Genomic DNA, 27,686 nt, shown 5'->3' with positions numbered 1-27,686 from the left:
TTACCAGATTAAAACATACTGAGGCCAAGATCATGGGTTTAATATCTATAAGGATTGGCTTGCTTCACATGTACATAGCCACAGATTTTCATCTAACTCCAGCCAATATTGCCAAATACAGATTGTTTGTCACAATGAGACGTTGTTCAACCTCTATTTACTTAAAACATTCTGATTTTCAACCACAATTTCCTATACTTCTCTGAGGACCTGCGCTTTAATCTCATTGAGTCCTTGAGACCCTTGTTTTCTAAGCCTCCTCTGTTATCTCAACCAGCCCTGTTTTGACATCCTTCTTTTATTCTAGATCTATTCTGTCACTTCAACTCGTTTGGGGGGTGGGGGATAGAATTCTTCATGGCTTCTCATCTGATGGCTCTACCCCTGGGAGAATTGGACTTCTCTGTATTCTGACAGTACATAGTTGAAGAGCTTATTAACTCTATGGTAATAATTTCTATATAGGTTTGTCTCTCTCACTGTACCCTGAGGCAGGTACTAGCTTATTCAACTTGCAGTCCCTATATCTATCACAGTAACTATAAGGTAGGTGTTCAATAAATATATTCAATGACATCCATGATGGTGCAAGAGGGTGCAGATAACAAGATTAAATTCTTAATTAATTAATTAACCATTAATAACAGCTCAAAAAAGTATATTACACTTGCAATGGATCAACAGTGTCAATCTCATTTATAAGAAGTAGATTTCTCATAAGCTGACTTAAGAGGTTTTTTTTTTTTTGAAAGAAAGAAAACCCTGCCATTTGCAACAATATGGATAAATCTGGAGGACATTATGCTAAGTGAAATAAGCTGGCCACAGAAGGACAAATACTGCCTGATCCCACTTATGTAAAGTATAAAAAATAGTCAAATTTATAGAAGCAGAGAATGGAACAATGGTTACAAGAGACTGGGGAAGGAAGAAAATGGTTATCAGGGACTGGGGAGAGAAGAAAATCAATTGATTTAAAGTTTCAGTTGTGTAAGATAAGTTCCATGCCAAAGAGATCTGCCATACAACACAATACCTGTAGTTAACAATACTGTATTGCCCACTTAAAATTTTATTAGTAGGGTAGATCTCATTATAAGTGTTCTTATCACACACAAAAATAAAAAGGACACAAGGCAACTTTTAGCAGTGATGAGTATATCTATTACCTTGATTGCAGTGATGGTTTCACAAGTGCATTCATAAAGTCAAACTCAAATATATACATTTCAGTCTTCTTGGGTATCAATTATACCTCAATAAAGGTGTTAAAAAAGAAAATAAAATAAGGACACATTCCTATCAGCTTCAAACCATCAGTTCCTTTTTGGTATTTGTAATGTTTCCAACAAGCGATGTTATTCAGATTGCAAGAAATAGAGGCCAAGAAAGAAAGTGAGAGGTCAGGGTTGCTGGGATAGATTTGGAAGTCATTCATAATAGGTGGTAACTAAAACCACACATGCTATTTCCTCTGATCCATAATCCATGATATTTCTAAGGGCCACTCCACAAGCCAAAATACCCATACTGTCAGCAAACCAAGGGAGGAAACACACTTCTGGATTCTATGAGTTCAAGATGTTCTTTCACCTTATAAAACCTGATCACTCCCACAGAAATTTTCCTTTTGGTCTAAAACATTTCTTACTTGGTATCAGCCTGAAGTGAAATGTTAAGGGAGAATAAACACAAATGAAAATTAGCTAGCTACTGTGTGATTTAAGAAATGAAGAGGAATGATATCATACTAATGACTAATGTTCAGAAAATAATACAACTGTATACTCCTGTTATCTTCAGCCTAAAGTCTCTTTCTGTAACTTCAAGAAAAAAGAACTCAAGTAGTATATAATTTTTCAATGGTTCACTGGTTTATAATTCTAGAATTTGGAGAGGGTCATTTTCAGTGGGGAGTTAATGTCCTTGAGGCTTTTACAATTTGCCACTTGTCACTAAATTTTAACATTTTGCTAAAAATGCCACACTATTTAACAGAGCATAGTTTTTCTAAGGAAAAAAAAGTTTTAGAATTCATAAAGGAAATAACTTACTGCACAATGGGTACACATTTTAGCCTGAAAGGTCACCCATCCATGCTAAATTTAATAGTTCATTTGCCTCAGATTCAGATGTTTTGAAACTAACACTGCATTGATTAACTGCTTACCTAAAGATTATTTTGTAATAGGTCTAGAAATAAATCAGCCCATCTGTTCCTAAGTTGTAATGTTGGGCATATTTTACAATTTAGTTCTCACTCAAAGAAGAAAACAAGTTGAAAGCTATAAATCTGGAATGTGACTAGTTCTCAATAGGATACAAAAATTGGGACATTAATTTTCCAACTTGAATACTAGATAACTTTCCTTTCTCATCAGAAACTTAATTTGATAAGACCAAAATACATATGGAAAGCATATCTCGTGGTTTGAGGTTCAGATATAAAGCCAGGAGACTCTGTCACTGATTTGCTTTGCTTGGAGAATGTTCCAATTTCATCCTGCCTCAGTCTGCAAATGTATAAAGTGGGAAATGTAACACCAACAAGGGCTGAATGGAGATCAATGAGCTATTGGTCCTGCACAGAATGTGGGCCAATTGTAAAAACAGAACAAAACAAACAAAAAGCCTAAGTCCCTCTCAAAAAAATCAGGGTCTCTATAATAAATTCTATAATACTATTTTGTTTATCTATCTATCTACCTATCTATCTATCTATCTATCTATCTATCTATCTATCTATCTATCATCTATCCATATTACCTAAATTAACAAAGACTGCAAACTGGGCTCTCCAACTATTTGCATGACACAATAAAATCAGCAAAATGGTTTTTTCAAATTTCTCTGTGACAAAAAAAGTCAACATTTGATAAGCAAGATTGGAGGATCCTGGGGTTGGCTGGTTACTTCTGCAACATCAATGTTTTCTTCTCCCAAGCAGCTCTACTATCCTAGCATAGGCACTCCAAAAACATTTCTTTCACCACAGTTACTGATATTGACAGTGCAAACATACTGGGTAATAAACCTCACTTCCCATGCCCTGGCAGCATTTGCGACTACATAAAGTTGTAACTTTGCTCTAAGACAGAACCTATGGTGGCTCATGGTCACTTGGATCTGTACCCTAGCTCATTTTAAAGTTGTTTTTGTTTAATTACACTTAAATTTATTTACATATTACTGTGTGAAAAAAATGAAAAAAAATTCTATTACTGTTCAGAATTTTGATTTGAGACCAATTCACATTTTTTTTTTTAAAGTGGACCAACATTTTCTTTTTAGGCAATCTGCCACCCTACCCCCAGCCCATCACAACAAACAAGTAAACTGTAGAGGGTCTGCATTTTATGCATTTGTTTAGTTCAGTGCCTGCAAGATAGCATAGTGCAAACAAAAGTTTGTCAAACTGAAATGTTCAGTTCAATGATGTGTTGGCTTATCTTAAGCAAATTTTAAGAGATTCAATTGATGAAAATTTCCTATTCATAGTTTCCATTCCTTTTATCAGAACTGTGGTGATACAGTGATGATATTTTGATCAAAGAACCCAAAAATATTCACCTTTATTCTTAACTACTTCTAGCGACCTTGCAAAGTTCTTATGCTACATTCATAAAGAAGACATAACAAGTCAAGGTAACATTAGTAGTTGGCCTTTGCCTCCAAACCTAATATAGAACTCTAGGGAGCTTTGCCTACCTAATAGTTCCTTTTTCCTAAGCCAGGTCACCTGAATGAGTCAGTTCTATTTCTCCCAAACTTCAACTAGAGTCACAGATCTTAACACTATGATATAAGGAAGATCAGACACAGCAAGCTGTTGAAAAGACATATACATATCCATAGTATCCCATAATGATACCAGAATGCTGTTAAAAAGGTAATGGACAATTGTATTTTACTAAGTCATGATAAAGTATTATATAATGAATAATATTTATTTATTTATTCATTCATTCATTAATTAATTCATTCATTCAAATTTAAGTTTGTTAACATTCATTCTTTTAAATTTAAGTTAGTTAACATACAGTATAGTATTGGTTTCAATGAGTAATAATATTAGTTGATATAGTCTAAGTGGGGCCCCACTCCCTCCCCCAAAATGTCCACATCCTAATTCCCAGAATCTATGAATATTACCTTATTTGGAAAAAGAGTCTTTGCATATGATCAGCATGGATTATCCAGATGGGCACAAAATCCAATGTCAAGTGTTCTTATAAGAGAGAGACACACAGAGGAGAAGGAGATACGAAGATGGAGACAGAGAGACTGGAGTGATGTGGTCACAAGCCAAGGAAGACAAGGAAAGCTGAGAGCCACCAGAAGTCGGAAAAGGCAAAGAAGGATTCTTCTCAGGAGGCCCTGAAGAGAGCTGGCCCTGTTAGCACCTTGATTTCTGACTTCTGGGCTCCAGAACTGTGAGAGAATAAATTTCCGTTGTTTTAAGCCATTCAATTTGTGATAACTTCTTACAACATCCATAGGAAACTAGTATAGCTGGTTATAAAGATGCACACGACATAAAGGTGACTTGTTTTTGTCCATCATGAAATGACTATAACTGAGCAATTCTCCTTCATACTTTTCTTTAAGTGATCTTTATTTAAATTATATAAAATAAAATACACTCATTTTAAATGCACTGTTAGAAGAGTTTTGACAAATGTATATACGACTGCAAGTACTGCCACAGTCAAGAACAGAGAACTTCCATCACCTTGAAAGGATTCTATTGTTCCTCTTCCCAGACAATCTCCATATCCTACCCCTGGCTCAAAGCAACCACTGGTCTGTTTTCTATCACTCTAGATTATTTTTGCCTTTTCAAGAGTTTCAAATAAATGGAACACTACAGAATTATTTTGTGCTAGATTTTTTTACTCAGCATGATGTTCTTAAGATTCATCCATGTTGTTGCCTGCATTACCAGTTCATTTTTTTTAATTGCTGAGTAGTATTTCACTAACTTGTTTATACAGTCATCTGTTGAAGGACATTTTCTCCTTTAGACTTTTAATAGCTAAGCACAATACTGTATTTTTCCAGGAAAGCTGTGGATACATTTACAATAAAATTCCACAAGGAAATAAAGAATAATACAGAGTCCCAGATTTTGAGGAGCCTCATATTCTTAAAACTGTCATTATGGGATAACAATTGAAAATTTGTGGCATAAACTAAAAAGGAAGCACATTAAAACGTGCAAATTAGGATTTTTTTTTGTTGTCTAAAACATGGCAGATTTGGGAAAGTTTAGTCAATATCATGATGATTTTGAAGCACTTATCTGCATTTTGACACTGATGTAAATGCTGTATAAAACAGATATGAACGTTTCTTATATATCCTATCACCTAAGACAGATGACACCAACAACTGACAAAATGTCTAGCTAATGAATAAACTAACAATATGAATAGAGAAAGTACAGGTAGCATATGGACAGTTGCAGTATGCATTGACCAGAATTAGATTGCTTGCAGAAGAGAGCTAAGACTTTCACTGACTTAGATGACTAGAGCAGAGAAAACCACATTTTCTCTTTTCTAGGTAATCTGGGAGGAATTTGTAAGTAGGATATCAGTCATTCTTCATATGACCACTCCTTTTTCATCTTAAGTCACTGTCTGAAATAGCGAGCTATATTTACGACTTGTCACCTTACAGAGCCCCATTACTACCCTCCAAAACGGTTTCATAAAGAAAAATAGAGAAAACAATCTCATTTGCTCTCTGACAGATGTTTTTATTACTTAGCTCCCTTCAAGTTCATCTCCTTCACCTCTCCTCTCATGGACCCTATGCTTGCATATCGATGACTTTTTGCACATGTTGTTTTCTCTGCCCCTCTACCTGATCCACTTGGAGGATACCTATACATTCTTTAAAATTCAACACAAACATTATATCGCTGGTAAAACTTTTTTGGATTCTCCTGGCTGTGAGGTACTCTGTCTCCAAGATAACCTGCATATTCTTCTGGTACATACTTATAAAAAATGCTATATTGTAATTGCTTATAACTCTGTCTGCTCACTAGTCAGCAATGTCTCTAAAGACTAGGACTTCATATTTTCATCTTCAGACTCACTAGCACCTAGCTCAGTGTCTGAAACCTACATGTACTTAATGAAGAAGTATGGAATAAACATTGCATAGGTTAATCACCAGATATAAAAATTGATCATCATAGAAAGGCTATAACTATTCCACAGGCAATGCTTATTGGTAATAATATTCGATAATCATTTAGTATATTATACTCATAATAATAACACTATTACCACTACAGCCACTAATAGGAAACACTTAGGAAACTCATACCCTATCAAGTACTGTTATAAGTAATTCACATCTGTTGGTTCACTATCCTAGAAGGTGATAAGACTGAAGCACAGAGGGGTTAAATAACTTACCCAAGTGAGTAAATGGTGGAGTTGAGATTCAAACCCAGCAGGTTGGTCTTATAGTCCATGTCCTGAATCACTACATTCTATTGCCTCTCAATGTTTAACAGCATGGATAGTGAAGTCCAATGAGAGGTTTTGAGCTATGGCTATACCACTTTGACAGGTGTGGTAAAGTAACTGCTCTAAGCATCAGTTACTATACCTTAAAAATATAGTAGACATTTGTTGTTTCCCTCCCTGGCATCTTCAATTCTAGGAAGACTGAGAGATATAAGGAAGCTGGAGAAGAAATGCTGGAGGCTAGCAGAGGTTAGTTCAAGAGGTTGAGGGAAAGAAGCCATCTCCATAACATAAAAGTGCAAGGTAAAGCAGCAAGTGCTGATGTAGAATGTGCAGCAAGTTCTCCAGAAGACCTAGCTAGATAATTAATGAAGATGTCTACACTAAATAATTAATTTTCAATGTAGGTTAAATAGCCTTATATTATAAGACATCTTCATTAGACGACATTTTAAGACTTTCATAGCTAGATAGTAAAAGTCAATGCCTGGCTTCAAAGCTCCAAAGGACAGGCTGACTCTCTTGTTAGGGGCTAATGCAACTGTTGACTTTAAGTTGAAGCTAATGTTCATTTACCATCCTGAAAATCCTGGGACCCTTAAGAATTATGTTAAATCTACTCTGCCTGAGTTCTACAAATGGAACAAGAGAGACCGGATGACAGCATATCTATTTACAACATAGTTTACTGAACAGTTAAGCCCACTGTTGAGACTTAATGCACAGAAAAAGATTCCTTTCAAAATATTACTGCTTATTGACATTGAACCTGGTCATTCAATGACCAGGCTCTGATGGAGAGCTCTGATGGAGATGAACAATGAAATTTATGTTGTTTTCATGCCTGCTAACACAACATCCATTCTTCAGCCCATGGATCAAGGAGTATTTTCAACTTTAAGTCTTATTACTTAAGAAATAGGGGTGCCTGGGTGGCTCATCAGTTAAGCGGCCGACTTCGGCCCAGGTCATCAACTCACGGTTTGTGGGTTCAAGCCCCACTTCGGGCTCTATGCTGACAGCTTAGAGCCTAGAGCCTGCTTCAGATTCTGTGTGTCTCTCTCTCTGTCCCTCCCCTGCTCATGCTCTGTCTCTTTCTGTCTCTCAAAAATAAATAAAAATGTTTAAAAAAATAAATAGATTTTGTAAGGCTATAGCTGCTGTAGATAGTGATGCTTCTGATGGATCTGGACAAAACAAATTAAAACTTTTGCAATGGATTAATCTTTTTAGATGCCATTAAGAACATTAGTGATTCATAGAAAGAAGTAAAAAAATCAACATGAACAGGAGTTTGGAAGAAGTTAATGCCAGACCTCATGGATGGCTTTGGGGGGGTTCAAGACTTCAATGGAAGAAGTAAATGCAGATGTGGTAGAAACAGTAAGAGAACTAGAATTAGAAGTGGAGCTTAAAGATGTGAATTGCTGCAATTTCATGACAAAACATATGGAAGAGGAGTTGCTTCTTATGGACAAGCAAAAGAAAAAAAAAAAAGAAACTACTCCTGGCAAAAACGCTGTAAAGATTATTGAAATGACAACGAAGGATTTAGAATATTACATAAACTTAGTTGTAAAAGCACAGGCAGAGCTGGACGGGATTGACTCCAATTCTGAAAGAAGTTCTACTGTGTGTAAAGTGCTACTAAACAGCATTGCATGCTACAGAGAACTTGTCAATGAAAGAGAGACAATCAATGTGGCAAATGTCATTGTTGCCTTATTTAAAGAAATTGCCACAGCCACTCCAACCTTCAGTAACCACCAACCACCCTGATTGGTCACTAGCCAACAACATTGAAGCAAGACCTCCCCACCAACAAAAAAATTATAACTTGCTGAAAGTTCAGATAATGGTTAGCATTTTTTAGCAATGGTGTTTTTAAATTTTTTTAATGTTTTATTTATTTCTGAGGTAGAGACAGAGTATGAGTGGGGAAGTGTGAATGAGAGAGAGAGGGAGACACAGAATCTGAAGCAGTCTCCAGGCTCTGAGATGTCAGCACAGAACCTGATGTAGGGCTCAAAACCACAAACTGGTGAGATCGTGCCCTATGTTGAACTCAGATGTTTAACCAGCTGAGCTACCCAGGCACCTCAGCAATGGTGTTTTTAAAACAAGGTTTGCATATTGTTTTTTTGGACAGAATGCTATTGCACACTTTACTGACTACAGTATAGGGTAAACATAATTTTTATATGCACTGGGAAACCAGAACATTATTTGACTCATTTTACTGAGGTGGTCTGAAACCAAACCCGCAATATCTCTGAGGTATGCCTGTAGTTGCATGACCAGGGGAAAATTACTTAACTTCTTAGATGCCTTATAGGGGCCTAAGTTTCCTCACATATCAAGTGGAAGTAATAGTAGTAAGTTACATCATAAAGCTCATATAATAAAGAAATAAGATAATCATCATAGAGTGCTTAGGACAATGTCTAGCCACAGTTATTGCACAAAATTTTGGAAATTATGTGTTTTTATCATTATTATTTTTGTTTAGTCCTTTCCCTTTGAGGTCCTGAATATTTATGATAAAAATAATTTCCAAACTAAACTGCATTTTCATAAATATTTGAACAGATGGCTGAGAAGGCTAGGACAGAATAAGAACTCATAAAACCCAAGTCTATTCTTTTTTTTTAAGTTTATTTATTTTGCGAGAGAGGCAGAGAGCATGAGCAGGGGAGGGGCCGAGAGAGAGAGGGAGAGAGAATCCCAAGCAGGTTCTGTACTATCAGTGTGGAGCCTGACACAGGGCTTGTACCCACGATCATGACCTGAGCTGGTAACAACTGACTCAACTGACCAAGCCACCCAGGTGCCCCCATGTCTATTCTTTTGTATTATTTGCAATTTTCATTTCTCCACTCAAACTATCTTGCAAGAGAACCCACTTTGCCATCAGTATACACTTGACCTTTGAACAATATAGGTTTTGAACTGTGCAGGTCCACTTATACATGAATTTTTTTATTATTAATGTATTTTACTTATGGTTTAATAACATTTTCTTCTCTCTAGCTTAGTTTATCGTAAAAACACAGTATATTTATAATTATATAACATACAGCTATAATTCATATAACATACAAAATGTGTTAATCAACTGTTTATGTTGTTGGTAACTCTTCCAGTCACTAGTAGGCCATTAGTAGTTAAGTTTTGGGGGAGACAAAAGTTACATGCAGATTTCTGACGGCACAAGGGGTCAGTGCCCCTTAATCCATATGCTGTCCAGGGTCAACTATATTAACAGATTTTGATTATAATGAAACCAGTTTTGCTTGTTTCTTTGTATGCCAAAGTGAATGGCCTGCGTTATCCAGTTTCTACTTTGAAAGATGCCAGGAAACAAAGCAATCCCAATAGAGCCAGCAAGATAGTCTTATAATTATAGGACTCCTTAAACCTGGCAAATTAAAGCAGCTCATTGTCACAAAAGATTTTGTGCTTTTTGAACAGCGACTATCAGAAAAGCAGATTCTGGCGTACTATTGTTCAAAGAAACGCCACAGTGAAAAGAGGCCTACTAGAGGCTTAACCCACTGTTTATGCTATATTTGGTCATGGCTTCTAACATTAGAAGACATTTGATACTCTGTAAAACTTAGATCACTTACTAACAAGGGCGAATAACTTTAAAGTTACCTATGAAAAGCATGTAGCAAAGTAATTAGATCATAGTATGTGTTTCTATCTCTTGTTTATGACTGATAGGATTAAATGTTTCAAATTTAAAAGTGTTCCACTTAAAGAGTGTCTTAAAGTTCTTAAAACTGCTGCTAATATCATTAACTTATTTAACTCATGTATCATTCCCTCAGTATATACCAAATATGTAGTACAGTCTTCTAAAAATGTAGAGAGAGTACAATTAGATAGAGAGTGCCTAAAAATTGCCATTTAATTATAGGCATAATTTTTTAAGGGCAACATTTAATAAGAGGAAAGAAAAAGTTATAAATACTGTGATATAAATACTGCACCACTGACCATCATCTTAGTTTCTATTAAAATCAGTTTCTGTTAGGGGCACCTGGGTGGCTCAGTTGGTTGAGCATCCAACTCCTGATTTCAGCTCAGATCGTGATCTCAGGGTTTCTGAGTTCGAGTCCCACATTGGGCTCTGCACGGACAGCATGAGGCCTGCTTGGGATTCCCTCTCTCCCTCTCTTTCTGACCCTTCCCTGCTCATGTGCATTTTCTTTCTCTCTCAAAATAAATAAATAAACATTAAAAAAATCAGTTGTTAATAAATTTTTTGGTAGAATTTTTGGCATGTCACCTGCTTTTTGACAACACAGACAATAATCAATCATGTGCCAAACTATACAACACAAATATTATCTCAAGGCTTTTTAACATTCCTCAAAAAGGCTTTAAGGCAACAGAAGTAAAACCTTGGATTGTGAGTAACTTTTCTTCAAGACTTCCACAAGATGAGCAAACTTTTCTAATAAATTTTAACTTGATAAATGAGCAGTGTCTAGCAATATAAGTAGAACGTGATGCTCAATGTCACGTGATCACAACTGAGTCAATAGTTCTCTCTTGCTGTGGGATTGTGGGTGATTGTCTCCCATGCTTGGGTGCTTGCTTGGTCTCAGGCCCCAGTGTTTGGTGAAATCAGTGATTTTTCAGAATGTTGGAAGGTGCCCACAACCGGGCACTACTATTTTTTTTGTCACTTCGAAGCACCTATGGACAGTCCTTTGCTTTTCCATACAAGAGTAAGCTTAGGAATGCTTTGTTCATTCTAGGTCAGGCTGCCTGCAGATATAGACCTTTTCCTCTGTTGCCTTATTGCCAGTTACATTAAATACAGTATATGACAAGAGTTTATTAATACTCTGCTGTAGTCAACATCGTGAAAGTATATACAATGAAAGGCTGAAAAGAAAGGCAGTAAGGAGATGATTATAGTGGAAGTTCAGAAGCACATCATTGAGAAGTACGAACAAGGTTGAAATAGCAAGATTTTATAAGAAGTCTATTTCTGCATCTTGTTTGCAGAGGAGGAGAAAAAGGCAGGGGAATCCCTCACTTCAGATAAGATTAGGGAGATGTGTAAAATGTGGCAAACAGTGCAAAATTTTGTAGAAAAGCACCACCTGAATAAGGCTGTACAATGCGAGTGATGAATCTGTTTAATGACAATGCAATGTCACATTTCTGTGAAAAAGTCAAAAGGAGGCAAAAGTATCATTGGACAGGTTCCATGCAGGCTCTGCATGTGATGTTGAGCGTCACATTCTACTTATATTGCTAGACACTGCTCGTTTATCAAGTTAAAATTTATCAGAAATGTTTGCTCATCTTGTGGAACTCTTGTTAAAGTTGCATGTGATTTTGTTAGTGACAATGAAAGTTGTCCTACACAACAACCCTCCTTTCTCTTGTCTCCCTCAGCTATGAATAGTTTCAAAGGCAACTGCAGATTAATTTATTTTTCTTTATATTTTGTATTTTCTTTATTATTTTGTAATCATTTTTATACAAATATTTTTGGGTTGTGCAATGAATAATCTGAGTTTCCATTATTTCTTATGGGGAAATTCACTTTGATATGCAAGTTCTTTGGATTAAAAGCATGTTTCCAGAATGAATTATGCTTGCAAACCAAGGTTTTACTGTATTATCATAAGACTAAGGAAAAAATGAGCACAGAATAATGTACAGAATTGTGGATTCAATATGTTGTACACCTGAAAATAAAGTGATGTATGTTAATCATACTTCAAAAAAAAAAAAAAAAAAGGAAAGAAAAGAAAAAGAAATAGTGACCATCTCTGTCAGGGCGAAAGAAAAGACAAAGAGCCAGGAATAGCCTTCCCTTTATCGGCTTAAAAGGCTTTTAGGTGAACTTGATGTATGCCTCCCAACTTTGCAGTAAGAGGCCCTTTAACATCCTGATGACATGACCCTCTGTCCAGAAATAGCTTCAAGAAATTCTGGCCAATCATTGTTTGAAAGAACTTCTAACCTTTAATTATGCCAAAACTGAAATAGTTTTGGAAAGCACAGTGACATTTAGACCAATAATTTTAAAAAACGCCTTTCGACAAGTTAACTCATTTAGGTATCTGGGGGATAGTTTTGATATTCTGACAAGTTCACTGAGCAGACTTGCTCAAATTTTAAAATTTTATGGGGGATACTTTTGGCTTATTCATCGACAGAGAAGGACATTTGGCAATTTCTACTCTCAGTTTTGTTTTAAAACAAACATAATTTCTCCCATGTTTTATTTTGCTGTTCAGTGGGCTCAAAAAAATATTTGTTAAAGCAATTGATCATATCTAATCTTGTTCTCTCAGAAAAGCTCTGACTCTGCTAGCAATTATGGCTACAGCCCACATCTATACAGAGATAGGATCATCCTCCATTCAATCAAAATGATGGTCTTTGATTAAAACATTAAAGTTCTATTTTTAACTTTTTGAGAAATCTCTATACTGTTTTCAACAGTGGCTGTACCAGTTTTCATTCACACCAAGTGTGCAAGAGGGTTCCTCTTTCTCTACACCCTTGCCAACACCTGTTGTTTCTTGTGTTGTTAATTTTAGCCATTCTGACAGGTATGAGGTGGTATCTCATTGTAGTTTTGATTTGTATTTCCCTGATAATGAATGATATTGAGCACCTTTTCATGTGTCTGTTGGCCATCTGGATGTCTTTGGAAAGTGTCTATTCATGCCTTCTGCTCATTTTTTAATTATTTGTTTTTTGGGAGTTGAGTTTTATAAGTTCTTTATAGATTTTGGACACTAACCCTTTATCTGATATGTCATTTGCAAATAACTTCTCCCATTCTGTAGGCTGTCTTTGGCTTTGTTGATTGTTTCCTTCGGTGTGCAGAAGCTTTTTATCTTGATAAAGTCCCAACAGTTTATTTTTGCTTTTGTTTCCCTTGCCTCAGAAAACATATCCAGAAAGAAGTTGCTACAGCTTTTTGTTTTTTAATGTTTTATTTATATTTGAGAGCGCAAGCGCAGAAGGGCAGAGAGGGTGACAGAGGATCTGAAGCGGGCTCTGCGCTGACAGCAGTGGGCTCAATGTAGAGCTTGAACTCATAAACAATGAGATCATGACCCAAGCCAAAGTCGGACACTCAACCAACTGAGCCACCCAGGTGCCCCACTACAGCTGATTTCAGAGGTTACTGCCTGTGTTCTCCTCTAGGATTTCTATGGTTTCATGTCTCACATTTAGGTCTTTAATCCATTTTGAATTTATTTTTGTATATGGTATAAGAAAGTAGTCCAGTTCCATTCTTTTGCATGTTGCTGTCCAGTTTTCCCAGCACCATTTTTTGAAGAGACTTTTTCCCATTTAGATATTCTTTCCTGTTTTGTCAAAAATTATTTGACCATATAATTATGGATTTATGGATCTGGATTTTCTATTCTGTCCCATTAATCTATGTGTCTATTTTTGTGCCAGTCTCATACTGTTTTGATTGCTACAGCTTTGTAATATAAATACCCTACAACCCAGCAAGTGCACTACTATTTACCCAAAGAATAAAAAAAAATGCTAATTCAAAGGGATACATATACCCTGATATTTATAGCAGCCTTATCTACAACAGCCAAACCATGGAAAGAGCCCACGAGTCTATCAACTGATGAATGGATAAAGAAGATTTGGCATATAAATGCAATGGAATATCACCCAGCAATAAAAAAGAATGAAATCTTGCCATGTGTAACAATGTGGTTAGAGTCAGAGAGTATTATGCTAAGCAAAATAAGTCAGTCAGAGAAAAACAAACACCATATGATTTCACTCATGTGTGGAACTTAAGAAAAAAAACAAATGAGAAAAGGGGAAAGAGAGGCAGGCCAGGAAACAGACTCAACTATAGAGGACAAACTGATGGTTACCAAAGGACAAACTGATGGTTACCATAAGGAGTGCCCTTGTTATGATGAGAATCAGGTGTTGTATGGAAGTACTGAATCACTAAATTGTATACCTGAAACTAATATTACAGTGTGTTAATTAACTGGAATTTAAATAAAAACAAACAAAAAACACTAAAGAAGTATGGATCCACAGTAAAACTCTTGAACAACTTAATATCAAAACAAACAAACATAAAGCTGATTAAAATACAGGCAGAGGACTTGAGTAGACCTTTTTTCAAAGAAGAAACAGTGCTCAAAATCATCATCACTGAAATGCAAATCAAAACCACAATGAGCTCTCTCCTCACACCTATCAGATTGTCTATTTTCAAGCAGACAAAAAAATAACAAGTGTTACCAAAGATGTGGAGGAAAGGGAACCTTCAGGCACTGCTGGTGGGAATGTAAATTGGTACTACCACTGTGGAAAACAGTATGGACGTTCCTCTAAAATTAAAAGTAGAACTACCAATGATCCAGGAATTCCACTTCTGGTATTTATCCAAAGAAAATGAAAATACCAATTCAAAGAGATATATACACCTCTATGTTCATTATTTGTAATTGCCAAGGGAAGTAACCTAAGTGACCATCAACTGATAAATGGACAAAACAGATGTGGTATATATACAATGGAATATTACTCAGCCATAAAAGAGTAAAATCTTGCCATTTTTGACAACATAAATAGACAACATGGAGGGTACTAAGCTAAGTGAAATAAGTCAGAGAAAAACAAATATAGTGTCATTTGTATTTCAATCTAAGAAACACAACATGGGGTGCCTGGGTGGCTCAGTCGGCTGAGTGTCTAACTTTGGCTCAGGTCATGATCTCATGGTTCACGGTTTCGAGCCCCACGTTGGGCTCTGTACTGATGGCTCAGAGCCTGGAGCCTGCTTTGGATTCTGTGTCTCCTTCTCTCTCTGCCCCTCCTCCACTCACGTGCTATCTCTGTCTCTCTCAAAAATAAACATTAAAAAATTTTTAAAAACACAACAAATGTACAATCAAAACAAAACAGAAACAGACTCATACATACAGGAAACAAATTGTGGGTTACCAGAGCAGGGAGGGGTTTGGGCATGAGTGAAAGAAATGAAGAGGATTGAGAGGTATCAGCTCCCAGTTATAAAATGAATAGGTCATGGGATGTAAAGTACAGCACAGGGAATACAGTCAATACTATTATAATAATTTTCTATGGTGACGGTAATAGACTTATTGTGGGGATGACTTTATAATGCATAAAAATATCACATCATTATGCTGTACATCTGAAACTAACAGATCATTCTATGCCAATTATACTTCTTTTTTTAAATGTTTATTTATTTATGTCGAGAGACAAAGAGTGAGTGACCAGGGGAGGGGCAGAGAGAGAAAAAGAGAGAGAATCCAAAGCAGGCTGCGTGCTGTCAGCACAGAGCCTGATGTGGGACTCAAATCCACAAACCATAAGATCATGACCTGAGCTGAAATCAAGAGTCAGAAGCTCTACCAACTGAGCTATCCAGGTGGCCCCAATTATACTTCTATAAACAGAAAGTATTAGAATCGTCAAAAACACTGGCCTTATCAGATTCCAACAATCTCAACTCTGATAACCACTAGACAGAAACTGTCAAATCACCTTCTCTTCAGCACAAGCTCTCCATTTGGTGATTTCTGGCAAGTTACCTAAAACATGTTTCCCAAATTCTAGGAACTACAAGATGGTAAATCCACTCTAGGCCTCAAAATTATTCAAAGACTATATTACATGATCACTTTCTACCTCATTGGATCACCTTATCTTCCAAGAGGGAAATTTCATCTAATACACTTAAGAAAAAAGTTAGATGCTAAGCAGTTTGAGTAATTTACTGCTAAACGAGCAACATATTCTAACACCTTATTGCTGATATTTTTATATTGGGCTTGTTTCCTGTTATACCACTAAACTCACTTATTAATTAAAAGAGTTTTTTTTTTAATTACTCAGATTTTTCTACACAACCACATCATTATTGAATAGAAATACATTTACAACTTTTCCTCTTCTTCCTCTTCTTCTCCTCCTTCTCATAATCTTCATGCCTTATATTTTTTCTCACACTATTTCATGTTAGTGGTTTTTTTTTAATGTTTATTTGTGTGTGTGTGTGTGTGTGTGTGTGTGTGTGTGTGAGAAAGAGAGAGGGAGAGGGAGAGAGAGAGAGAGAGAGAGAGAGAGAGAATACTAAGTGACATGGGGCTCAATCTCATGAACCTAGATCATGACCTGAGTTGAAATCAAGAGTCATACGCTTAACTGACTAAGCTACCCTGGTGCTGCTCATGCTTGTATTTTTATATACCATATGTCTATGCTGCTTTCACTTTTACATACCAGCAGCAAACAATTGTAATATAAAACACAATTCTAACTGCAACAAGTTTAACAAAAAAGCAAGAATTCTACATTGTAAACTCTTAATATTGCTAAGAGAAATTAAGGATGACTTAAAAATTTGGAGAGAAACAACATGTTCCTTCACTATATGTCTCAATATTAATATTTCAGTAGTTGCCAAATTGGTCCACAGATGGAATGCAATCCCAATCAGAATACCAACAGACGCTCTTAGAAACTGGAAAGCTTATTATAACATTTATGTGAAAATGTAAACAAGCAAGGATCACTAAAGCAATTTTGAAACAAAAGAACAAAGTTGGAAAACATATTTCTTGACTTCAAGGTTTACTATAAAGCTAGAGTAATAAAGACAGTATGGTGCTAGCATAAGGATGGAAAATAGATAAATAAGACAAAATAGAAGGCCAGAAACAGACCTACATTTACATGGCCATTTAATTTTTAATAAAAGCATCAAAGCAATTCAATGGGAAAAGGAAAGTCTTTTAAACAAATTGAGCTAGAATGACTGAATATCCAGATGGATAAAATGGACTTAAACATTATACACAAGTATTAAATTGAGAGAGATAAAATAGTCAACATAAATTTTAAAACTATGCGTCTAGAAGAAAACATGAGAATATCTTCATGAAGTGGGAGGAGGCAAAAGTTTCTGATAAAAGATACAAAGGTGATAACCATAAATAAAAAATTTGATACATTAAACTTCATAAATAACTTCTGCTCATCAAGATGTACATCAAAAAAATGAATAGGCAAGCCAGACTGGCAGAAATATTTGTCAAAAATATCTAACAAAGTGTATGTTATATACAGAGAGAATATAGAGAATATACAATGAATGCCTATAAATCAATAATAAAAAGACAAATAATCTTAAAATGTAACCAAAAGATTGAATAGGTATGTATCTCATGATATGAATGCCCAATGAATATATGAAAAGCACTTAACATCTTTAGTCATCATGGAAGTACAAATTAAATCTACAATGAGATACCACTTTATATTCATTACAATGGCTAAAAGTCAAAGAATAAAAACAACAGCTGGCAAGGACAGGGAGGAACTAGAACTCTCATACATTGTTAGTAGGAATGTAAAAAGCACAACACCTTAGATAAAGATCTGGTGGTTTCTAACAATATCAATCATATACCTAGCTCATAAGCCATCAATTTTACTGCTATATATTTATCCAGAGATACGAAGACATTTGCCCACAAAAAAGACCTAAGGACATTCACAACTTTAGTTATCAAAGCCAAAACCTGGAAAGATCTCAGGAGTTCATAAAAAGAACACTGCTAAACTAACTGTGGCATATTCATAAGCTGGAATACACCTCAGCAATAAAAAGAAATAGGTTATAATACATGAAGCTACATGAATGATTCTCAGAAACACTAGGGTGTGTGAAAGAAGCCTTACATAAAAGAGTATATACTGTATAATTATAATTGTATGAAGTGCTTGAATAAACAAAACTAATCTAGGGTGAAAAAATCAGAAAAGTGGTTGCCTTGGGAGTTGGGTTGGGGAGAACAGTAAACATTTACTTGGAAGGGGTATGAAGGAAATTTCTAGGATGATGGTGGTGATCTAATATTGATGGGTAGTTGGGTTACACAGGTGTATACATTTGTCAAAATTCATCAAATGACATACAAGTTTTTGTACTTTCACAGAATGTAAAGTTTACCTAAAAAAAACAAACAAACATAATGAATTCTAGTTAATGATATAAATCCTGAACCATTTAGGAATGGAGTGCGTTCCTATCTGCAACTTACTTTGAAATGCATCAAAACAATAAGATGGGTTAATAAGCAGATTGCAGTATGGATAGATACATGATAAAGTAAAAATTGGCCAAATGTTAATTATAGAATATAGGTATATTGTCCAATTCTTTTAACTTCGCTATGTTTTGAATTTTTTTATAATAAAATGCTAGCCAAGAAAATAAGGTAATATAAAGATATTAAAAAAAAATTTCATGTTTATTTATGTTTGAGAGAGAGAGACACACAGCGTGAGTGGGGGAGGAGCAGAGAGAGAGGGAGACACAGAATCCAAAGCAGGTTCTGGACTCCGAGCTGTCAGCACAGAGTCCGACGCGGGCTCGAACTCACAGACCGCGAGATCGTGACCTGAGCCGAAGTCAGATAACCAACTGAGCCACCCAGGCGCCCCTATAAAGATATTTTTAGATAATCATAATTTGTGAGAATTTGTACACTTCAGACATATACTAAAAGAAATTTTAAAGAAAGTTTTTCAGGCTGAAGAAAAATAATACCAGATAAAAACCTGATTCAAACAAAGGAATAAAGAGCTCAGGATATGGCAAATACATAGTTAAATGTAAAATAATTTTTCCTTATTTCTTAAGGTCTTTAAAGAAATCATTTAACGCAAAACATAATAATATAAACCCGATTTATAACACATGTAAAAGTACATATAAATTGCACAATGAATGACAATAATACCAAAGGATAGGAGAAGGGTGAGCACAAGTTTATTGTCTAAGATTCCTACTTTGTATGTGAATTGCCATAATATTAATTAATTCATGGAACATGGATAAATAAAAAATGCATATTGTAATCTCTACCACAATCACATATGTTTATTATATATACAAAACCAAACACAAAATTAAACAAAAAACCCTGTGAGTCTCTGATTCCAAGTGCTTATTTAATTGTAGTTCTTTCATATATTGACACCTTATAACTTATCAACTTCGGAGTTTCTGCTTTTCAAACATTTCCCAGTAGGAAACTGTACTGATTAAATTCATTATTATTTCATCCCTCTTTTGTGTCTTACAAGTATAGACTACAGAATAAAATTGAAAAAGTTCCCTTACAGTGCAACTCCCAAACACAGATTTCCCGAGTTAGCTTGCTAGAGTGTTCTCTTCTCACTTGCTGAAGGAATTGATTTGTTTAATAGTAGGCAAAACAATGAGTAAATGAAAAAACACTGTAACAGTTGGCCATTGAGGTTACACACAGGTGATTTCTTTTAAATAGAAAGTTTTCTAAATTTTTTTTTTCAACGTTTATTTATTTTTGGGACAGAGAGAGACAGAGCATGAACGGGGGAGGGGCAGAGAGAGAGGGAGACACAGAATTGGAAACAGGCTCCAGGCTCTGAGCCATCAGCCCAGAGCCTGACGCGGGGCTCGAACTCACGGACCGCGAGATCGTGACCTGGCTGAAGTCGGACGCTTAACCGACTGCGCCACCCAGGCGCCCCTCTTTTAAATAGAAAGTTTTCATAGGTGCAAATGATTTCCAACACAGATGACTCCTACCATTCTCAGATCATTCTGCTATTTAAAAACAATTAGTCTTTCAAAAGTATATAATTTCTTTTCTTGCTAGTAAAATTAGGGTATTCAGATATTTCACCTTTTCTTTTCAATGTGTTAACATAAGTGAATGATTCTCAGAGAGTAAATACCTAGTACTTTCCATTCCTTTTCACAATGATCCTATCCATTTAAAGCAAAGCATAGAAGAAATATATCTTCCTCTACCAATAATTTAACCTCATGTCAGATAATTGCAAATAAGCTGTCCATTGGCTAAATTTAGATTATCAATTTGTTTTGTTTGGATCATGATGTTTAAATTTTTTTTAATGTTTATTTATTTTGAGAGAGAGAGAGAGAGAGAAAGAGAGTGTGTGCGTGCCAGCAGGAAGAGGGGCAGAGAAAGAGGGAGAGAAAGAATCCCAAGAAGGCTCTGTGCTCCCCGACCTGGGGCTTGAACTCACGAACTGTGAGATCATGACCTGAGCCGAAATCAAGAGACGGACACTTAACTGACTGAGCCACCCAGGTGCCTGAATGTTTAAAATTTTTTAAATTACTTGGAAATGTTTAAAAATTCAGAGATTTCACATAAGATTTGGAAATTATGAGTTCCTTTGAAAATTTGAAAGAGATGGTATAATAGGACATTTTCTCACATGGCAACAACAGCTGCAGCTGAATATTAGCTGCCTCTTTTCAGTGTGTTACCTGCTTTCCAGTTTAACCCAGTTTCAGCCCAGTACACTTCACTCACTTAAATTACCTACTTGGACTCAAAGAGTTTGTAATTTGTTACATAGATTCCTCATTCCCAAACCAGTCTCCCTTCTCTCTCCAGAGCTTACTAATCTTGCCTGCCTCTCTCTCCCCGTCTCTCAATACAGTTCATCTAATATACCACAAAAACTTTCAACTGAGGATGCAAAAAAGTGTCTCTAATGGAATATAACAGTTCAGCATTCAGTATCAACATATTTACACGTTCTCTGATCATTCTTTTTATATATGGACACACCCAATAGGAATTTTAAAAAAAAATAAATACAGGGTTCATTTTACTCTTGACTATTAGGCTAGAAAATAGCATAAAGTTTGAATTTAAACTTTATTAAATTTTGGCTATTTTTTCTGAATATAACTGGCAACTTGAGTGACTCAGAAATATTTCTTTCATCAAGAAAACAGGTTAAACATGTTTATAATTGTTGACAGGATTAACATTGCTTAATTACTTCTTTCTTTAAAAATTGAGGTATAATCAATAAAATAAAATTAAGATTTAAGTGAGGAGGAATAAACTTCAATATTTACCTGTGTAAAGAATATAGTAGGCAGGATCCTCCCAAGATTCTTGTCACTAGTATGGGTAGTACCGTGAAGGGGCTTGGCAGATGGAATTAGACCGCTAATTAGTTAACACTAAAATAAAGACAGTACCTTGAATTATCTAGGTGGATCTAATGCAATCATAGAAGCCCTTAAAAGCAGAAGAGGAAAGCAGAAGAGTCTATCAAAGAGAATGGCAGAAGACAAGACAGGAGAGGTCAGAGATTCAAAGCATCAGGATTAGACCTGTTGTAACAAACTTTGAAGATGGAAGAAATGGGGCCATGAGCCAGGGAATGTTGTTGGTTGCCTCTAAAAGCTAAGAACAATTCCTGGCCAACAGTCAGTATGGAAATGGGTATCTCAGTCCAACAACTTTTTAGAACTAAATTCTACCAACAAATGGAGTAAGCCTGGAAATGAATTCTCCCCTAGTGTCTCCAAAGGAAATATATCCCTGCTGACACCTTGGTTTTGGCTTTATTAGACCTGAAACAGGGGGCTCTTGGGTAGCTCAGTCAGTTAAGCATCTGACTCTTGATTACAGTGCAGGACATGATCTCATGGTTCATGGGATCAAGCCCCATGTGGGCCTCTGCACTGACAACATGGAGTCTGCTTGTGATTCTCTCTCTCCCACTCTCTGCCCCTCTCCTGTTTGTGCACTTACTCATGTGCTCTCTCTCTCACTCTCTCAAAATAATGTTTACTTATTTTGTAATAAGTAAACATTAAGGAAAAAATTTAAAGGGGAGCCTGGGTGGCTCAGTCGGTTAAGCGTCTGACTTCGGCTCAGGTCATGATCTCACAGTTTGTGAGTTCAGGCCCTGCGTCGGGCTCTGTGCTGACAGCTCAGAGCCTGGAGCCTGCTTCGGATTCTGTGTGTGTCTCTCTCTCTGCCCCTCCCCAACTCATGCTCTGTCTCCCTCTCTCTCTCAAAAATAAATAAATGTTAAAAAAAAATTAAAAGAAAAAGACCTGAAGCAGAAAAACCAGCCAAGTCCAATAGACTCCTTACCTACAGAACTGTAAGAAAATAAACTTGTGTGTGTTTAAGCTGCTATATTTGTGTCAATATGTTACAACAGCAATAGAAAGCTAGTACATCACTGATGGATGAAAAAAAAAAGTCTTTACACAAACCAGACTGAATAAGATCAGCAACTATTAGTTTACAAAGTCATAACATAACATACCTCATGAACTGCTGCAAGTGGCTATAAAATCTGCTTTAATACCTCTTCAAAAAAGAATCACATCAGTCTCTTTGTGCATTCACCCCAAAGTGCCTGTTTTCCTGACTGGCCTATTGTGAGCTTCTGGGAATTGTGCTTTTGGAAATGTTCTGATAAGAGTGTTTTGACCATTTGAGGCCCTGAACCACTCAAGTTTGTCTAGATAGTTTATACAAACAATATGATTTATATGGAACACCTGCTTTCCTTCTGGAGGTCGAGAGCATCAGTAACTGCAATCACACAGGTACTATGTGCCTTTGTGACCAAACCCTAATTATCCTCCACTTCTAGACTCAGACAAGCTTCTCTAATGGGCAACGCGTGGCACATGTCACAATTTTTTGCTAGAAGAATTAAGTACATGCTCTACAACTCTTCCAGGAGAGGACTCTGGAATGCTTGTGGCTGCTTTCCTCCATTCTTTGCCCCTTTATTTTTCCTTTATTGACATTGTTTTGTCTCCTTTTGCTGTAATGAAGTGAGTATAATGTAACCACTGAGTATATGACTTCTGAGTCCTGTGAGTGCTTCCAGTGAGTCACTGAAGCTGGGGGTGGTCTTGGTGACCCTGACACACCACAGTTCCCACCATCTCAGCCGCAATGACTAATATAAAAAAGAACACCATATAACACTTCCTAGAAGACTAAAAAATTTTCTCCAATATTTTCCCAATAACCAAACTGAAGTAGGCAGAATTTTAATATGGTTACCAAGATCCCTGCTCCTTGACTTATACCCTGCATGACCCCCAGGGCTACGAATATGATGGATTTTACGCCCATGATCAAGCTGTGATATGGCACAATTGACTTTAAGAAAGGGAGAAAGGGAGATTGTCTGGTTGAGCCTCACCTTATCACATGAGTCCTTGAAATCTGGATGTAGAGGTTAGAGACAGAGGAACTAAGAAAGATTCCAGGCATGAGTGGGATATGATTAGGGAGATTCTCCATTTTTGGCTTCAGAGATGGAGAGGGCCATATGACCAGGAGTGCAAATGCCTTCCAGAGGCTGAGAGCAGCCCTTGGTTGATAGTAATCAAGAAAATAGAAACATCAGTCCTACCATGGGAAGGAACTGGATTCTGCCAACACCCTAAAATGTGTTTAGAAGTAGATTCTTCCCCAGAACTGCGAGGAAGGAAATGAACAATTTGTGTACTCATTCTATTTTAAAAAAATATATATATCCAAGAAAATAATTTTAAAAATCACCAAGATAACGTTTGAATCAGACTCACCAAAACTCATTTGTGTGGGAAAGAAAATTATGGCACATGATTAAAAGAAAGATAATAGGAAAATATAATTCAAACTGCATGACTAAACAAAAACATAGTTCATTAAATTGTTCATTTACAACAATTTAACTATATGGAAACTCTTATGCTAACAATTTTAGAGGCAGAAAAATAAAAAAAAATACAGTATAGATGTCAAAAAATATATGGTTAGTTAGGGAAGGCAAGTCATAGCTTGCTTAATTCTATAATTGTAGGCAAACAACTATAAGCTAAAAGGGAAAAGGCACCTTACAACTGGAGAGATACAATGTGATAAAGAAATTTGGAGTAGGGAAATAAAATATTTGCTTTGGTTCAGTGGTATGGCATATAGAGAGAAGTAAGTAACTTCAAGAAGTGCTATACATTGTGTCAAAGATTGGAGATACACTTTTGGACAAAAAGACACCTCAGTCTTCATGTTGTATTTCATTTCTCTGGCACTCCATCTCCTCAACTATATATCAGTAACAATAAAAATTACTTGCATAATTTAGACACTATTTGGAAATAATATAGAGAGTTTGATTGAAGTCAGATCCTATGCCTACAAAACACTCCCCCCGCCACACACAAAAATGGAGAGCCACCAAATGTCTCTAAGCAGGGAATTAATATTAAAAATATTAATATGGCAGCAGACAATACTAATGGAGTATATTAAAGACTAATGCAGGAAGACCAGTTAGGAGAATGTTGTAATGCAATAATCAAGCAGTTTGTTAATGAGGCCTGAACTAAAGAATGTAAAAAACAGTAGAGATGTGAGAAACACCACCAAGGTTATATTAATCATACTTGATGGCTAACAGGATTTAGAGTACAAGAGAGGGAGAAGCACAGGATAGCTGCAAGATTCCCAGCATGAGTGAAGAGCATCTTTTGGTATTATTTCCCATCCTTACACAAAACAAGTACAATAGAAAGAAAAATATACATCAGTTATATAAATCCCTAAGTTATTTGACTACATGGTAATAATTTCAAATGCATTTTGAAACTAGGGACCTTGAAGGGAAGGAAAAAAAAAAAGTATGAGAGCCTTAACTTCCACTATCAGGTTATTTTTTTCTAATATAAGACAATATACTATCCATTTCTGAAGACTATGACCTGTGCTCATTATCCATCATGGACTGCACTCTAGAACGTGTCCAAAATTCTTTGGGGTATCTAATTCAGTGAGTAGGCAACCTTTTAATAGGGGCAAATAAAACTTACTCATCCGAGTAAGTCAGATCATGTTTTCCATCAAGCTAGTGAACAGCTGCAGACATTGCCTGCTTCCCATCAAAGTCTCCATGTATAACCATGTATAACCTCTGCTATGCTGATGGTTCTCTGGTAAATTTTCAAAACCATAACCCTAAAAACATATGACAAACATTTTATTAAAGAAACATGCTTGCACTACTCACCCCGCCTTCACTTGCAAATTTAAGGACAATGCAGAAACTTTGCTCCAAGTGCCAAAACTCTGCTGAATATCTCTGAACTATACTCACTGACACTGTTACAGATGAAGCAAAAGTACATGCCCTGAAGAACATGAACACAAAAGGGAAATACTTTCCAAATAGCAGCTAGACTTAAAAGGCAAACCATTTCCTCATGCTTGCTTTAATAGGAATGATGAAGGTATGTCTCTCTTTTTAACATTCTTGGAAAATATTTCAGAAAGGAGTTGAGATTTAAATTTCCCCACTTTTCAGTATCTTGAATCTGGCTTCAGGGTAGCAATTAAATAGATTCACAGGCACCAAATATGAGATGACTTCAAACAAACATTCCAAATGCTGTACTTCGTTTCTTGAAACCTACTGGTTATAGGAGTTTAATTGAATTCCATGCCTTTATGTTTCCAACAAATAATTTTTATCATTTAACTGAAACCGGAAAGAAATATTGGCAGATTGAACCCTGGCACAAGTAACATATAAAAGCCACTGAGAAGAGAGCAGCATTCTCCAAAAATTAATTCCTCATATTCAAGCTCGAATAAACTATACAGAAAATGGTGAGTTTTCTCTTTCAAACCAGATCAGCAAACTATCTGTACAAATAAAATTAATTTATAAGAGACTGACTTGACAACACCTCCAGGTCATAGCACAAAATTATTATTTTCTGTTTGGATAACACAAATTCTCAAAAGAGTTTTAGGGCCATTAAGAATGATAAAAAAAAAAAAAAAAGATGCTTGGTTTTCCAGTGGGATCTGAGGCCTTAAAACAGTCTTAAGTTATAATATACTTATTTTTTCTTTTCTTTTCTTCTCTTTTTAAAAAGTATTTTGGTGTTTTGTGTTATTTTATTTTTAAAGTTTATTTATTTTGAGAGAGAGACAGTGAGTATGAGCAGCGGAGGGGCAAAGAGAGACAAAGAATCCCAAGCAGGCTCCGCACTGTCAGCACAGACCTGATGTGGGGCTTGATCTCATGAACCCTGAGATCATGACCTGAGCTGAAATCAAGAGTTGGACACTTAACCAACTGAGCCACCCAAGTGCCACTGTTTTTTTTTTTATTTTAGAGAGAGAGAGTGAGAGAGTGTGTGCGTGAACAGGGAAGAGAGGCAGAGAGAGGAGAAGAGAGAGAATCTTAAGGAAGCTCTGTGCTGAGCACAGAGCCTGAAGCTGGGCTAGATCCCATGTCCCTGGGATCATGACCTGAGCTGAAATCAAGAATTGGACACTCATCCTAGTGAGCCACCCAGGTGCCCCAAGTTATAATATATTTGTAATATGCATTACTACTATAATGTTTTAGTATAATATCACTTAGTTCAATGATATTAAATGTGTTATGAAAAAAGTGAGTCAACTGACATAAGACATGTCTCTAAGTTTCTAGTTTTCATTCCCCTATCCCCCATTTCACCAATTTTACAAAAGAGTTAAATTTTTCTTCAAAATATAAACCCAGTAAGATATATGCCTTGGATGATGTTTAAGTTTAGACAATGACCTACAAATAACTACCAGACAACTGGCAGCTCACAGTTCTGCAACAGTTAGAGACAGATGGACAAGTAAAAATCCTGGGTCTCAAATTGCAAGCCCATCTAAATAGATTTCCTGTTTACTTTGCATCAGCCTTTCTTACAGGTGCAGGGTGCTTACTTTTGGCAGTAGGGGAAATTTATATAATTTATAAGCCATAAGGACATCTTCTCACTTTCCATAAACAGGTTACAGAATTAATTAAAATTGCAATACAGCAACTCTGCACATGAAATCTGCTGTTATTGGAGACTAATGTAATCCAAATATGTGGAAAGTCAAATAGTTTTCAACAAAGCTAATTTAGATGGATGGATCAGATAACAACTTGGAACTGAACCTGAAAGAATCATGTCTACTCAAAGGCAGTAACTGCTGAATGTTTTACTCCAAAATGAATGAGGAAAATACTGAATTTTAGTCTGTTACCAGAATGATTAGAACATAGTACTTTAGTTACAAAACTGTTTAAATATATCTTACTTGAAGAAATTGCAAAGATCCATAAAAACTACTATATGTTCTACTTTACATAAGTGAAAATGACTATTAGAAATGTAAATGAGGGGCGCCTGGGTGGCTCAGTTGGTTAAGTGTCCAACTTCAGCTCAGGTCATGATCTCGCAGTTGGTAAGCTTGTGAGTTCAAGTCTGGCATCCGGCTCTGTGCTGATTCTGTGTCTCCCTCTCTCTCTCTGCCC

General features: G+C 36.1%; 1 protein-coding gene across 8 annotated transcripts in view; it reads right to left on the bottom strand.

Annotated features, from left to right (window-relative positions):
- TBCK (TBC1 domain containing kinase) overlaps window positions 1-27,686 on the bottom strand; it is a 404,858-nt gene that overhangs the window by 350,977 nt on the left and 26,195 nt on the right. The window contains exon 2 of one of the 8 annotated variants that reach the window (XM_027061955.2): window positions 25,404-25,524. The exons of 6 other annotated variants lie outside the window; for them this stretch is intronic. Coding sequence is in view for 1 of the 2 variants with exons in the window: in XM_053217080.1 (XP_053073055.1) it covers window positions 4,153-4,178 (26 nt within the window). In the remaining variant the exon portion in view is untranslated. Of the gene's footprint in view, window positions 1-4,152; window positions 4,432-25,403; window positions 25,525-27,686 lie in introns of those variants that run through there. One more of the 8 variants, XM_053217080.1, reaches the window with a different exon arrangement.

Source organism: Acinonyx jubatus, chromosome B1 (assembly GCF_027475565.1).
Source record: "Acinonyx jubatus isolate Ajub_Pintada_27869175 chromosome B1, VMU_Ajub_asm_v1.0, whole genome shotgun sequence".
Lineage (NCBI taxonomy): Eukaryota > Metazoa > Chordata > Mammalia > Carnivora > Felidae > Acinonyx > Acinonyx jubatus.
Note: the sequence above shows the minus strand (reverse complement) of the source record. Positions and strands in the feature narration are given on the sequence as shown.